The sequence below is a fragment of the Scheffersomyces amazonensis genome (genome assembly GCF_036850825.1).
Source record: "Scheffersomyces amazonensis strain UFMG-HMD-26.3 chromosome Unknown RJT21scaffold_2, whole genome shotgun sequence".
NCBI classification, from domain to species: domain Eukaryota; kingdom Fungi; phylum Ascomycota; class Pichiomycetes; order Serinales; family Debaryomycetaceae; genus Scheffersomyces; species Scheffersomyces amazonensis.
In genome coordinates this window covers 1,316,748-1,332,157 of record NW_027042742.1, presented here as the reverse complement: position 1 = coordinate 1,332,157, position 15,410 = coordinate 1,316,748, and the positions used below count along the sequence as shown (strand labels likewise).

Below are 15,410 nucleotides of genomic sequence, written 5' to 3'. Positions count from 1 at the left end.
CAAACTTTTAAGAGCTAAATCCCATTTATGATTAGCAGAAACTACTATGAAACCAAAGGCTGCAACATAGCTGCTTCGCTTATGTAAGCACTAAGAAAAAAAATTTAGCTCTATCGAAGATTTGAATATCTATCTTCATAGATCAATATAATAAATACATAAGAGTCTATAGTGTGTGTGAATTATTAAATGCTTTCTAGAATATCTTTTGGAAGAATTAGTCGAAGGACATACCTGGGATTTCAGTCACCTTTACTGTTTATACCGAATGAAGATAAACACATATTTGAAAGTGAAAAACTTACACCAGAACAAAATGAATCTGCTATTCCAGATAAACCAATACTAGAAAATGTTACGAAATATAGTCATGAAATAGTTAATCCTGAAGATATAGCCGATGTTTTAACTAGACCAGATGAAAATGATTTTGTAGTTACATTACTTTCTAAAGATGGTATATTTTTAGGAAATCCAAACCATAAACTCATCAACAAAGATTCATCTAAAGATAGTCATGCACCAGAATTTCATTTTTCAAATATAGCTTCTAGTTGGATTGAAGTATTTAATAAAAGTATTATTCCACTTAATGAAGTGACAGATTCATCTTCGATTTTGAAAGGTCATATCAATAAAGATTCATTTAAACAAATATCAAAGAGAAAACATGAATTTTGCAAAACTAATCCAAACTTTTACAATGCTACGACCTTGAAAGCATTTTTCAGTTCCATAAGGGCTTTTGAAAATAGTGAAAGAAACTTACTGGGTTTAGTTTCACCAACCGAGTTGCAAAAGACTGTCACATTTGAAAATACTATTTTTTACTTACTTAATGAAGACGAGGTATTAAATGATGATAAAAATTTTGCTGCTGTTCTTGAATTTTTAATGACCTATAATGAGTTTTCTTCCGTTGCTAAGTTAACATTATTCTTAGACCATCTCATTAATTACCTCAGTAAGTCTGCATCAATTGATAAAATCAAGTCATTCAGAAATTTCTTTAATGCAACATTTCCTAATCTTAATTTAATTGAAGATTTAGATGCTAAGCTGGTTGATAAATTAGCAATGTTATTATCAAAATCAGGTGAAATAAAACTTGCTCAAAAACTTTTAATATTGTTAGTAGAAAATAAACGAGTTAATCCTTCTCAGGAAACACTTGACTCATATTTGTTAGCTTATGAACAATTTGGTGAACAGTCAAAGGAGGAATTTCTTCGAAATTTCAGTTCACTCAAACCAATTTTCTTCAATCAGAAATTAAGTTCTATTTCATTTCAAATATTATTAAACAGAGCCATATATGATATAGAAGATTTTCATCACTTTATTAATTTAGTCAGTAATGCTGATAATTCTGAATCTTTATTTACTAACTTTCAAAACGATATATTTCAAAAGTTGCGTATAATTCATAATGAAAATGATTATTCAAAATCTATCAAAGCTCTCAATTATATTCAATTGATTAAAAGACTCCAGACTAAGGAATCCTTAAAGTTTAATGTCCCAACTAAGGAACTTCTTAGTCAAATATTTAAAGAGTTAGAATTAAATTCAGAACAAATTCTTGAAAATTTATGAAAACCCATGTAAATTTATATTTTGTAAATAGCTAATTAATATAAAATACAACCATGAAATATATAAAATAGTAACCTTTGTAAATAAAACCGTTAAGAAATGAAAAAAATATCCAGTTTAAGGTGAATTGTTAACAATATTAAAATGTAAAGCCAGACGTTGAGTATCTGATTCATGTCTATGATGTTCAGAATTTAATGATATTTCTTCAGGATCAACTTGATAAGAATGATGAACCCATTCACTAAGTTGACTATCATTATTATGATGAAAAAGTACTCCACTACGTAAGGCAATATCATTAGGACCTCTATTAGTATTATTATTATTATTATTTTGAGCAGTATAAAACCCATTGGTATATACATAAAACCCATCATCACTAGCATCTTCACTCCATCTACTTCCTATAACCTTTTTTCTTGTTCTCATATCATCATTTTCATATTTTTGATCATCTTCAAGAAATTTTCGTGATGATATTGATCTTTTTATAAAGCATGATAAGGTAATAATTAATGCTAAACAGATAATTGGTAATAACTGTAACCAACCTAAATAAGTTAAATTAGGTACAAACAATAATATATCAGCTAGGAAACCTAATAAATTACATAAAAATGAAGTTATAGCAATAGTAAGAATTATATTTAAATAAGGAGTAATATCTCGTAGTGGTTTTTTAACTAATTGTTCATTACCTTCACCAGTTGAAAGAAATTGACTACCAGTTATTATTGCTTGTTGTCTTGATTCTTTACTACCTACATATTTTGAAAATCTTACTGTTAATGGTATTGGATCATCAATCCATTGTAATACAGCTAAACCTAATACAAATACTAGTAATAAACTCGTAAGACTGAAAGCTACTAGATGCATGACTAATAATTTAGAAATTGTATAAGTTGCATTTGAAGGTAATTCAACTCCTCCAGGTTTAAAATCACTATCATCAGCTAACATATAGAAAGTACTATTAACTGCTGGATAACCTATTCGAGGAGCTGAACAAATTCCTGAATTTAAATCACAAATCCCCAATACTCCAAATGTATAGTTATTATAATTGGAAAAGTATAAATTTCGATCTGGGGATGTTAATGGAACGGAGATAACTGGTAAAAGTTGTACTACAACACATAAGACAATACATAGTGTTAACACTATCAATGTCTTATACATTTTGTCTCCAAATACTATCCTCTATAATGTTTTCTATAATTCGTACTCGTACTACTTAGTTAACTTCTATTTAGACTCCATGCTATGCTCCGCATTTTCTATGGTCCGAAATTTTTCTTCACTCATATAAAGTGACTTACTTGAAGCGCAGTAATACTTCTTGGCAACACTTACTTAAAGAATATATATGATTATTATAAACTTTCTCCTATTCCAAACAGATTACACACCACCCCTTTACGATGGATTTAATCAATTAATGATTTATAACTATCAATACTATTATATATTGTATAATTTGTTATTTGCAATATCACGTGATTGGAATATTCATAAATACCGATATAGGCGGCCCATAAAATTTTAAATTTTTCAGTTACTTAATTTTAAACTATCAACTATCTTAAATACCAAGGAATAACCCATTGAATGAAAATTTATTCTTTCAAGGGTGTTATTCTGATATTAATTGTTTTGGTTGCTTTTTCTATAATAAATTTGAATATTTTGAAAGTTCGGTGGAACTCAAGTTACTTTACTAGTTTCCATATTAGATCAATACTGTTTAAAACTTATCCAATTATGTCATCAGCAATTCCCTTAAATCATCCTTATCATAAAGAATTAGAGATAGCAATTTTGGCTGTTAAGCGAGCATCAAAATTGACTAAAAAATTAAGTGATTCTATCGCAATTACTCAAAAATCAGGCACACAAATTAAAGATGATAAGTCACCAGTAACAGTTGGTGATTATGCATCACAAGCAATTATTAACCATGCTATAAAATTAAATTTTCCTAATGATGAAATTGTCGGGGAAGAAGATGCCGATAGTTTAAGAGAAGAATCAGAAGAATCAAAAAATCTTAATTCTAGAATCTTACAAATAATTAATGATGTTCAAGAAGAAACAAATTCATATAATAATAAAATTGGTCAATTGAATAACTTAAATCAAATATTTGATAGTATTGATTTTGGAACTTCTCAAGGTGGTAATAAAGGTAGATTTTGGGCATTAGATCCAATTGATGGTACTAAAGGATTCTTAAGAGGTGATCAATTTGCTGTTTGTTTAGCACTTATTGAAGATGGAAAAGTGGTATTAGGAGTAATTGGATGTCCTAATTTACCTGATATTATTCTTTCAAATGAAGATATGACTGGAGAAATTGGAGGATTATTTTCTGCCGTTAAAGGTGTAGGATCATTTTATTCATCTTTATGGAATCCTGGTTATACTCCATTAGTTGAACAACAACAAATTCATATGACTAAAACAACATCTCCAGGAGAACTTAAAGTTGTTGAAGGTGTTGAAAAGGGTCATTCATCTCATTCTACTCAATCTAAGATTAAAAAAATTCTTGGATTTAATAATAATACTGTTGGTAGACAAACGATTAACTTAGATTCTCAAGTTAAATATTGTGTACTTGCAAAGGGTCAAGCTGATATATATTTACGTTTACCAGTTAGTGATAGTTATCGTGAAAAAATTTGGGATCATGCGGCAGGAAATATATTAATCTATGAAAGTGGTGGTCAAGTTGGTGATATTAAAGGAACTCCTTTAGATTTTGGAAAAGGTCGTTATTTACAATCTCAAGGTGTACTTGCAGGTAATTCTGAAATATTTCCTACTGTAGTAAATGCTGTTCAAGAGACACTTAAAGAATTAGAAAATGAATAATTATTTATCTATTAATACAAAATAACTAGTACATAAATTTAAATTTAATCTCTTACGTTAACTTTGGCTGCTCCTATCATATGGGGAGCAACTTCTTGTAACCAACTTAATTCTATAGCAGAACAAGTTCTACCGTATGCTTTGGATGTATAAACATATTCAATATATGTTATAGCATCCAATCCTCCCTTTCCAAAAAGGTTAGATGAAGGGTGAATACTAATTAATTGACCTGTAGTAAATGTTCTATATGATCTATCTGGCATTCCAATTGCTGTATTGGTGATATAACCTTTTAAGAATGCTTTTAATACGCCAGGTACATCTAATGAATTGTTAACATCTTTTCCTTCTTCTTCATCATCTTCTTCGTCTTTATTATCAGAAACATCTAATTGAGCTTTCAATATTTTTAATTGTTTATCCTTTTCTTGATATTTAAGACTATCATCTTGCTTTATGGTTGCAAACATATAATCCTTTAATTGTTGTTTTACTTTTAATACATTCTTAAATCCTTTAAAACTAAGATGTAATTCTTTACACCATTCTTTAGCTTCAGAACTATTACCTGATTGAGAAAGTTCTCGATAATAATTAAAATATTCCTTTAAGGCAATTAAATCACCATATTTTGCACCCAATGGACAAAATTCTCTTCTTTTAAAATTTATTTCATCTCTTAATTCACCATTACCTCCTACATTTAATACTAAATTATCAACTGATAAACATGATACAATATCAAGAACAGAATTTAATACTCCTGTTTCAAAAGCAGTTATTAAAACAACTGATAATTGTGGAGGTAATGGTAATACTGCCATCTTATATCCTAAGGAAGTAATTTTCCCATTATCATTTAAAGCTCCTAATGCATATAAAGTATTTAAAGCACTTAAAATTGATTCTTGTCCTGGATGTTCTAACCAAGACCAATTTAATAAATCATCAACTCCTAATTTTTTTAATGTTAAAATTGGTAATATTATATCATTTCTCATAATTTCTGATTCTTGTTGGGCAGGTAATTTAGTTTGAAATACTTTCTCCAGATATAATCTAAATACTTTACCTGGAGATTCTCTTCCTGCTCTACCAGCTCTTTGTTTAGCTGAAGCTTGAGAAATTGGAGCCGTAAGTAAAGTTGATAAACCTAATTGATGTTTCCAAACTTTAACTTTTCTTAAACCTGAATCAATAACATATTTAACTCCACTAACAGTAATAGAAGTTTCAGCAATATTTGTAGCTAATATAACTTTTCTTCTTCTTGGTGGTAATTTATCAAATATATGAGCTTGTTGAGCTGGTGATAATGCAGCATATAATGGTAAGGCAACAATTAATGGAGCTTCTTTTGGTAATTGTGGAGCAACTTGATTTAAAGCTGCTACACAATTATCAATTTCTTCTTGACCTGGTAAGAAACATAATATATCACCTTCTAATTCCGACATATTAACTTGAATTATGGTTCTAATCATAGTATCTACAATATCTTCAGATGAATCAGTTAAATAATATTGAGTTACTGGATACATTTTCCCTTCAATGAATAAGATTGGAGCATGAGCAAAGAAATTACTAAACAATTCAGCATTCAAAGTGGCTGACATGACTATAACTTTTAAATCTGGTCTTATTTGATTCACTATTAATTGTTTTAAAAACCCCATAATTAAATCCGTTAAAATTGTTCTTTCATGCGCTTCATCTAGAATAATGGTTGAATATTTTGATAATTTCCCATCCAACATGATTTCTCTTAGAAGCATACCATCGGTTAAATATTTTAATCTAGTAGATTGAGAAGTAAAATTAGAAAATCGGACTTGATAACCTACTTCTTGACCTAATTTACATCCATATTCTTCACTAACTCTTCCTGCTAATGATGCAGCTGCCACTCTACGAGGTTGTGTTACAGCAATTTGACCCTTATTGATAGGTAATAAGAATTGAGGAATTTGAGTAGATTTACCAGACCCTGTTTCACCAATGATAATTGTAATTTGATTGGATTTTACGTATCGAATTATATCATCTTTATGTTGATATACAGGTAAACCAGTTCTTACTTGTAATAATTCATTAGATTTCTTAAGAAGTTGAGTAGTAGATAATGTTTGACTAAATCTGGAAGCATAGTCATCTTCATCTTCATCTTCTTCATTTGTCTCATCCCTATACAGTACAGTCTTAGGCTTCTTCTTTCGATTATTCTTAGTAGGTCGAGGAACCAGTTCGATTTCGATCGGAGCTGGAGATGGAGATGATTTTACTTCAGGTGATTTAACCTTGACAGTAATCTCTTCATTCACTTCCTCCTCTTCCTCTTCTTCTACGGCTTCAAAAACTTCTTCTCCCAAATCATTATCATCATTATCAAACTTTATTTTCTTATTAGTTCTCGTTATATTAATGTCATGCCCATTATCTTGTGATTTAGTATCTATGCTATGATTAACTCCATCATTAACGGAATTATGATTCTTCTTTCTCTTTCTTTTCCGTTTAGAATTCGATCCAGAAGCTCCTGAAACATCTCCGGGATTGTTTGACATACTTAATATAATGCCAACGATTTTTATCGTGGTAAATGAATTGCTGCAACTTATTGGTTCCGATATTGTATAATAGAAAAATAAAAAAATTTATGATGAGGTTCACACCTGCCAAAAGGGGACACACTGGAAAAGTATGAGATCGGCCGGGCAATTTTTCAGGAGAGTAGTTAGCTACTTGTGGACAGCACTAGTAAAATATGTTGAGACATCTGGTACGTGTAGGATCCAGAAGATTGAATGGATCGTTAACTAAAGGTATATTAAATAGTAAATTTTCAAAATTTGCTAGATTTCAATCCAACACTACTGAACAACCAGAAACAGTTACTATTGTACCAGCCATTAGTAAACTTACTCCACGAGAAAGTTATGATAAAGATCTTGAAGCTTCATTAGTTAGTTTATTAAAATCTCGTCATTTAATTGAAGCTACTAGTAGTGATGATTTATTTGAATTACCTTCAACTCAAAAATTCACTCTTTATTGTGGAGCTGATCCTTCAGCTCCTTCCCTTCATTTGGGGAATTTATTACCATTAATGGTACTACTTCAATTTAATTTACGTGGTCATGATGTGGTAGGACTTGTTGGTGGTGCTACTGGAGCTGTTGGTGATCCAAGTGGTCGTACTTCTGAACGAGCTCAAATGTTAGAAAAAGATCGAGTAGATAACGTATCGAAGATTGAATCACAAATCAAAGGATTTTTAGAAAATGGGATAACTTATGCCATATCTAGAAATTTCCCATTACAACCTGGAAAAATCATTATTGAAAATAATTACAATTGGTGGAAATCTATTGGAATGTTGGACTTCTTGTCTACTTACGGAAGATATATTCGAATAAGTTCTATGTTAAGTCGTGATTCAATTCAATCTAGATTACAATCTCAAGGTGGTTTAGGATTTAATGAATTCACTTATCAAATATTACAAGCATATGATTTTTGGCATCTTCATAAGACTCATAAAGTTAATCTACAAATTGGAGGAAATGATCAATGGGGGAATATTACAGCAGGAATTGATTTAATTTCTCGATTACAAAGACAACAGTCTGAAGAAGTAGAGAATACTTCAAAAACATCAAGTTCTGCCTATGGTATGACAGTTCCATTATTGACTACACCATCTGGAGAGAAATTTGGTAAATCAGCCGGAAATGCAGTATTTATTGATAAATCCATGACATCTCCTTATCAATTATTTCAATATTTCATTAATACACCAGATGAGATGGTTTCTAAATTATTAAAAATTTTTACTTTATTACCCACAGAAATCATTGATACTGAAATAATGGTCGAACATGAACTGGATCCTGGATTACGTATAGCGCAAAGAATTTTAGCGAGAGAAGTTGTTGATCTTATTCATGGTATAGGTATGGGTGATAAAATGGCTTATATCACTAGCTTTTTATTTCCAACACCAGATCAACCATTTGATGATCACATTAGTGCCAATAAATTAATTGAAAATTTTGATAAATCTGGTATATTACTTAGAGTAAAAGCACCACCTGCAGAAGAAGAAATCAAATTAAGCACAATATTGGCAAAGGTTACTGGGAAATCCAGACGTGAAATTAAGACATTAATTAGATCTGGTGGACTTTACCTTGGTCTAGAACGTGATAAATTTGAAGATCCTGAAGATGTAGTATTATTTGATAAAGAGAATCATCTAATTGATGGTAAATTATTACTCGTTAGAATTGGGAAACAAAACTATTATGTTGTTGAATTCTATTAAACCAAAATCTTGTATATAACCAAGCATTAAGTAGTCTAGAAAAGTATGATCTTATATATTACTGAACATAAAGTATTGTACATCAGTCATATATAGTCTACTTGGTATAGCCCTGTAAATATTATTTATGTAATTCATCGGCATAGTTTTTTTGTAGTCTTCTTTTTTTTGCATCCGCTTTTATTCATACCCGGGCCTCAACTGTTTATCTACTAAATCTCGAGAAATACTAGCAACGTTTGCTGCAGAGCTTATCAGTGACTAGAGAACAGATTGTTAATCACTTGTGGAGCATCCTTTAACTTAACAAAGTTGCCATAATTTGTTAAAGTAAAAACAGTATAGGCCGGATTTGTGGAGTTAACGTTTGTGTTATTGCCGAAGCAAACAAAAACTACGCCATAATTTGCTCCAAAAATGGAAATGTCATGCTGTGCGCCTGTAATTACAGAGAAATTTTTAATTATAAATAACTGTTCACTCTTCACACTTAAGTTTATGTCAATTGTTAAACTTAATACAATCAGAAGATTAAGCACATCAAGTATAAAAAGTATGAGTAAATTCTATGAATTAAAGCCATTAGATGCTAAAAAGCAAGCATACCCATTTGAAGAATTAAAGGGTAAAGTTGTACTTATAGTTAATGTTGCCTCTAAATGTGGATTCACCCCACAATATAAGGAATTAGAAGAATTGAATAAAAAATATGCTGATAAAGATGTTCAAATTTTAGGATTCCCTTGTAATCAATTTGGTGGTCAAGAACCAGGGAATGCCGAAGAAATTGCTAGTTTTTGTACATTAAATTATGGAGTTACATTCCCAGTTTTAAATAAAATTGAAGTCAATGGTGACAATGTTGATCCAGTTTACAAGTTTTTGAAAGGTGAAAAGTCGGGATTATTAGGATTGAATAGAATTAAATGGAATTTTGAGAAATTCTTAGTTGATAAGAAAGGGAATGTAGTTGAAAGATATTCATCAATTACTAAACCTAGCTCTATTGCACCAAAGATTGATGAATTATTGGCCCAATAGGTTAGAGTTCTATCAAATTGTTTTATATTATTTAATTCGTCTATATTATGGACGATTACTAAATATATAATTGTATTAGTATAACAGTAATAATGATGGTTGTAAAGAGAAAAGTAAGCGAACTACTGTCATTACGAAACAAAGACCCCCTTAACCAATTGATATTATATAGGCTTATCTTAACCAACAGTTATTCCATTCAAATAGTTTAAGAGTCCAGAAGCGCAATTGGTATCTCAATGGGCGCACGGGTACAGATAAATTGATTCAAATTGGTTAAGGGATGAGATTCAGAAGACAATAGTACATTTTAAGAAATAAGATAAGATTTATGATCTTGAGCTTATCAAGCGCATTAGGTGATCACAACGCAATACCATTTTATTGTATGGTTAATTAAGCGTGATTAAACTGAAATTGTAGTAGTTCAGAATTGTTTCTGATAAGTAAATGATCTAGATGTAATTGATAAGAGTCGGTATTGCTAGCTACTTAATCCGGCAATTAAAAAAACAATGAAGAGGCATTAGAAAACTCTAGAAGTGTGTGAGGGTAGTGTACCGTTGCACAAAAATACCTTTGCTCCATCGAGCCGTACTGCGACACCGGCACCACAAAAGCGAAAGAAATCTCAAATCTGAATGCTCTTGTGACCTGGTGCACATTCACTTATGTCATTTATGCATTATAAGGTTTGAAGACTTGACGACCAACATAACTGTTGTCACCTTACAACAGTCCAAAGGAAAATATACCCTAGTTAAGTTTCCTTTGTTAAATCATAAAATATTGATTGCTCTATACACTGAGGCGCTCGCCGTTAAGATCCTGCCCATTGATCTCCCATCCCCCTTTTTTTTCTATAACCTTTAGTAGAAATTCTAGAAATACTGCCGTTACAACCAACAAAATAATACCGAGAAAAACAGCTCACTGAATTATATCCACAGTATTTTTATTTTTGGATCAATAGAACTCCGTAGAAGATTCTCCTATTCCTATTAGAATCTATTTTCCTTTATCCCTTAAACTATTCTTAATAACTATTATTTTGCGTATATATAAGTAACGACATAATTATCATCAGATTACATTTGAGATCTATACACCTATCTATTCTAAACTTCAACTTTACTGTACTGTGTAATTTCACGTTAGTGGATAATTTGTGCTAATACGGATAAAAGCTCTCGGTGCACAGAATTTAAAATATATTGCCCGGTAATTCCTCCGCATTTTTTACTGGGTTGAGAAAGTTGAGTCACCCCTCCCCCCACAGAGTTTCTAGTTATAGTTTAAGATTCCCTATATATCTATTGTGGTATCCATTAATTAAACTTAATTCGTTTGGAATTATTTTATTATAAATTGAAACTTATTAAGTTAAAAGAAAGAAAGAAACGTATACGAAATAGAATTCCACTCCACTGTATTTATTTGAAGACCATAGTAGTCGTAACCATTCGTACCATCTCAGATCTTAATTAAATTTAGTACAAGTCATCTAGAAATAGTTACACTTATACTATTCACTGTTCCATCCAAATTCCTTGACCTCTTCTCGGCTACCTTCTATTCCTCATTCTTTGTTTCAATCAATCAATTAGATTCTCACTGCATTTGTTTCCCCTATATATTATTAACAATCTGTATCCAAACTGTTCCAATCAAACTTTATCAATCGTACATAATTCATTCTTTTAGTTCATTCATTTAATATTCAAAATTAAAATTAAAATCAAATCCAAATTCAATCCAAAACCAGAACCAAAATCAATAACAACCACTCTGCATTCATTTTTATATTAGTTAGATTCACTCCATCTTTCCATAGATTGATCTCCATCACTTTACTTCGTCCTTTTTATCTTATTTAATTCTGCATATTTAATTAACGTATACAATGACATTTAATTCGTCTCCCTCCTCATCCAATTTAACTTATGTCGATGATATTTATCATCATTACGAAACTAATACATCACCTTTAAACAATCGTTATCAATTTATTAGACATTTACAAAATGGTTCATTTGGTAAAGTATCTTTAGCCTTAGATTTATCCACTAATCAAGAAGTTAGTCTCAAATCAATCTCAAAATCAACTAGTAACACTGTTAATGGTCCTACTGTTGAAACAGCTCTTAATGAGATTAAACTTCTTAAATCACTTAAAGATGGACCTAATATTTGTCAATTACTCGACGCTTTTGAAATCAATGATTACATTATTCTTGTTCTTGAATATTGTTCTCAAGGTGATTTATATGATTTGATTCATAAAAGATCATTGACTATGTCTGAAATTTTATCCCTTTCCAATCAATTAAGTACAACCATTAACTATTGTCATTCAATTGGTATTTATCATCGTGATATTAAACCTGAAAATATCCTTATTGATTCAAACTCCAATTTCAAACTTTGTGATTGGGGATTAGCCACTACAACTAGAATTAGTAATGAGTTTAATGTTGGTACAGAGAAGTACATGGCTCCAGAATGTTTCTTAAAGAATCCAACAACAAAAAAGTACTTTACTAAGACTTATGATTGCGTTTATAGTGATTATTGGTCAATTGGAATTACACTTTTAAGTGCAATTTTTGGTACATGCCCATTCAAATCTAATAACGCTTCTATTCAAGCCGATTCAAATTTCAAGAATTTTGTTAATTTAAATAATCCTTCAGTGTTATATGATATTTATCCATTAATGAATTCAAATTGTTTTGAAATCTTTATGAATTTATTAAAGGTTGGTAATGAAGAAGATGATTTACTTACTTTTGAAGAGAAAATCAGGAAGCGTGACTTGAAATCATTCATGAATGATTTAAATGCAAGGGCTATAAATGGATTTACTGTTGATGACGCTGATTTTGATGATGAAGTTGAAGACGAAGAGTTTGAACGTAATTCAGATGAAGCTAGTTTATTTGACATGGATCACGATGACTTACAATTCATGTCTCATGCTAGTCGTAAATCAACAATTACATCAGGTTCAGAAAAGGAAGAGGATAAAGAGTTTATTGATGGATCTGATGATGATTATGTTTTGCTTGAATATAACAAAAACACAATTCCAATTGTTCAAGCCAGAACAATGATTCCTCATGTTCATCATCATCAACATCAACATCATAGTTATTCAAAATTGCCACCATCATTGATTGAATCGTCTATTAAATCGACAAAGTCTTGGTGTGATTTTGATGATGATTATAATGAAGATGGTCATTATGATTTTAATTATGAATTGATTAATAATTTAACCATCGAGGAAGAGCTTCCTTCCACTATAATTGCTACCACACACTCTAACCAATCTAGTCTGACTGTTGATGCAGGAGTAGTTAGTACTACTCCAGCAAGAGAAGATTCCCCTACTTCAACAAATACATCAACCATGGTATCACCATTAAAGGATTCAAAACATCCAATTCGTATAGTTGAAGTTGAATTGTTATATCCAGAAGGGTGTAAAGATTGGTATGAGTGCACGTGATCATGATTTCTAATGATAATTTAATGCCCTAATGATTCACTGCTATTTAGTTTTTTATATTTTATTTTATTTACTGGAATTTTTATATTTATCGGAAGTAGTTTAACCGTTACTTCAATATACACTAGGCGTATAAACCATACTCATATATCTTGTAATATGTATTTATTGTGTCTATAGTGTGGTTGGAATTTAAGTGCGTAAGAGATGAGGATGAGGCTGAAAACAGCTTACATAATATAGGCCCTTTTTCACCTGAAATCTGCCCTGGTCTGTCATTCAATTCAGAACAATAGCCTTGTTTATAATAGTGTTATTGATCTTTGTGGTCGCATTCGAAAAATGCTGGAATTAATATAGTGTGAAATTAAATCAATGAAATAGTTATAAATATCTCGTGTCATCTCATCTCGATATTCCTGATCGAAATTTAATCAATACTTTCTGTTTAACTATCTTAATTATCTTCTTAGTATTAATAGAAGATGCACTCAACTAAAGAAGAAAGAAAAGATGATACCCAAGTGGGGATTCTTGTCCTTATAGCCATTTTTATTCCTCCATTAACTGTGTTTATGAAGAGAGGTTGTGGAGGACAATTGTTCCTTAATCTTATTTTATTATTTTTTGGTTTCATTCCTGCCATGATTCATGCTATTTATATTGCATTGGCTGACAATAAGAAAGATAAGGATGTTACTCCAGTTGCTGCTCCTGCTGGTCCGCCACCACAAGCCACAAATGCTCCTGCTCCTGCTCCAGGTACGGCACCTGTTCAACATGTTGCTGCAATTCCAGAAGCAACAACTACTCAGGCTCAACAATATGAATTTCAAGCTCAGCAAGTGGGAAATTACAAATCTGATGGTAATCCTCCAACTTATAATGATGTTAAGAATTCTTCATAAATGTAAAACTCGCCTGTATATTCATACGTAAGTATATTTGAATATAATTTCTACTGTTATTAGCAATTGGTTCATTTATATCGATTTTTATTGCTTACTCTTAACGTATGTAATATATTCTATTAAATACATGGTATTTGTGAACTCCTTATATATATAGAGTTTAATTAAACGGCCCTGTCTAATCTAAATAAAAAAAAGCCCCCAACATTAGAGAATATGCCCTATAAGCGATTTACTGAGTCTAAAGTCACCCCTATGGTTCATGTGAACCTCTGGCACAGCCTTATCCAACCAAGCATTTCGCAACATGAACCATTTCCAGACTGGGGCCTTGCACACGATTACGTAATCGGAGGTCAAAGTACGAAATGGTTCCAATATACTTCCACTAAATAGGATGAAACAATATAAGTACTGGTATAATTCCAATTGAATGCAAGTATATTACAGCAATATTGAACCCACTCAAATTAAAAATGTCTTATCACGGTCATAGTAAAAAAGGTTTACTCATTCTCACTATCTTAGTCTCACCAATAACTGTATATTATATACGTGGGATTGGACGCAGTTTATTAATTAATATAATTTTATACTGCTGGTGTTGGTTTCCTGGGGTGGTTCATGGTCTTTTTATCTTATATTCCGATAGTAATTATACTTCAACATCAAGAAGTTACAGCCAAGCTTACACTTCCTCTGGATATGGTAACAATAATTCTCCTAGACAAGTTCCTCCTATTCCTTCAACTCAGGCATATGAACCTAAACCACCTCCAACATATTCACCGAATGAAACAAATACTGACACTAAGAAATAAAGCGGGGCAGAGCGATAGCGCATGAATCATTTTGCCGCATTAAAGTTGTTGCAAAATTAGATATCGTCGATAAATAATCTCGTCGAACACCGGGCCTTTTCGCGATCAAAGAAATTAGCGAACTCAATTTTATGTATGCTGAACCGGAGGAATGATGGCACAAAAATGGGTTCTTTGGTCCTATGATAGGCAAGTTGGTAGCACATACATGCGTATGAACATATAGTTTAGGAGCGTAGAAGAATAAAGAAAGAAGAGTGAGTGAATATAATGGTAGAGATAATTTAGTGTTGTAGTTTTACCCATTTTTGATAACTATTCAT

The 15,410-nt window shown here is 31.1% G+C and overlaps 9 protein-coding genes across 9 annotated transcripts; 7 read left to right on the top strand and 2 right to left on the bottom strand. All coding sequences in view use genetic code 12, as the record gives it.

Moving 5' to 3' along the window:
• The first annotated feature begins 96 nt into the window (after positions 1-96).
• RJT21DRAFT_118898 (uncharacterized protein) lies at positions 97-1,648 on the top strand. Its single transcript, XM_064881201.1, has one exon. The coding sequence runs from the start codon at positions 190-192 to the stop codon at positions 1,594-1,596; it is 1,407 nt and encodes a 468-aa protein (XP_064739568.1). The 5' UTR covers positions 97-189; the 3' UTR covers positions 1,597-1,648.
• On the bottom strand, positions 1,649-3,015 carry RIM9 (Rim9p). Its single transcript, XM_064881200.1, has one exon. The coding sequence runs from the start codon at positions 2,779-2,781 to the stop codon at positions 1,714-1,716; it is 1,068 nt and encodes a 355-aa protein (XP_064739567.1). The 5' UTR covers positions 2,782-3,015; the 3' UTR covers positions 1,649-1,713.
• Positions 3,016-3,363: 348 nt separating this feature from the next.
• On the top strand, positions 3,364-4,476 carry RJT21DRAFT_82967 (3'5'-bisphosphate nucleotidase; the record flags this gene model as incomplete). The annotated part of the gene is made up of 1 exon (XM_064885344.1): positions 3,364-4,476. The coding sequence occupies one exon, from the start codon at positions 3,364-3,366 to the stop codon at positions 4,474-4,476; it is 1,113 nt and encodes a 370-aa protein (XP_064739566.1).
• Positions 4,477-4,506: 30 nt separating this feature from the next.
• RJT21DRAFT_118895 (RNA helicase) lies at positions 4,507-6,653 on the bottom strand. Its single transcript, XM_064881199.1, has one exon. It carries the CDS (start codon positions 6,252-6,254, stop codon positions 4,521-4,523), a length of 1,734 nt encoding a protein of 577 aa, XP_064739565.1. The 5' UTR covers positions 6,255-6,653; the 3' UTR covers positions 4,507-4,520.
• A 446-nt stretch (positions 6,654-7,099) lies between these two features.
• On the top strand, positions 7,100-9,291 carry RJT21DRAFT_118894 (tyrosine--tRNA ligase). Its single transcript, XM_064881198.1, has one exon. The coding sequence runs from the start codon at positions 7,244-7,246 to the stop codon at positions 8,801-8,803; it is 1,560 nt and encodes a 519-aa protein (XP_064739564.1). The 5' UTR covers positions 7,100-7,243; the 3' UTR covers positions 8,804-9,291.
• A 67-nt stretch (positions 9,292-9,358) lies between these two features.
• Positions 9,359-9,844, top strand: RJT21DRAFT_83321 (glutathione peroxidase; the record flags this gene model as incomplete). The annotated part of the gene is made up of 1 exon (XM_064885357.1): positions 9,359-9,844. One exon carries the CDS (start codon positions 9,359-9,361, stop codon positions 9,842-9,844), a length of 486 nt encoding a protein of 161 aa, XP_064739563.1.
• A 1,903-nt stretch (positions 9,845-11,747) lies between these two features.
• RJT21DRAFT_112759 (serine/threonine protein kinase) lies at positions 11,748-13,355 on the top strand (the record flags this gene model as incomplete). The annotated part of the gene is made up of 1 exon (XM_064880109.1): positions 11,748-13,355. One exon carries the CDS (start codon positions 11,748-11,750, stop codon positions 13,353-13,355), a length of 1,608 nt encoding a protein of 535 aa, XP_064739562.1.
• A 485-nt stretch (positions 13,356-13,840) lies between these two features.
• Positions 13,841-14,263, top strand: RJT21DRAFT_112758 (YqaE/Pmp3 family membrane protein; the record flags this gene model as incomplete). Its single annotated transcript, XM_064880108.1, has 1 exon — positions 13,841-14,263. The coding sequence occupies one exon, from the start codon at positions 13,841-13,843 to the stop codon at positions 14,261-14,263; it is 423 nt and encodes a 140-aa protein (XP_064739561.1).
• A 479-nt stretch (positions 14,264-14,742) lies between these two features.
• On the top strand, positions 14,743-15,087 carry RJT21DRAFT_112757 (YqaE/Pmp3 family membrane protein; the record flags this gene model as incomplete). The annotated part of the gene is made up of 1 exon (XM_064880107.1): positions 14,743-15,087. One exon carries the CDS (start codon positions 14,743-14,745, stop codon positions 15,085-15,087), a length of 345 nt encoding a protein of 114 aa, XP_064739560.1.
• Positions 15,088-15,410: the final 323 nt, after the last annotated feature.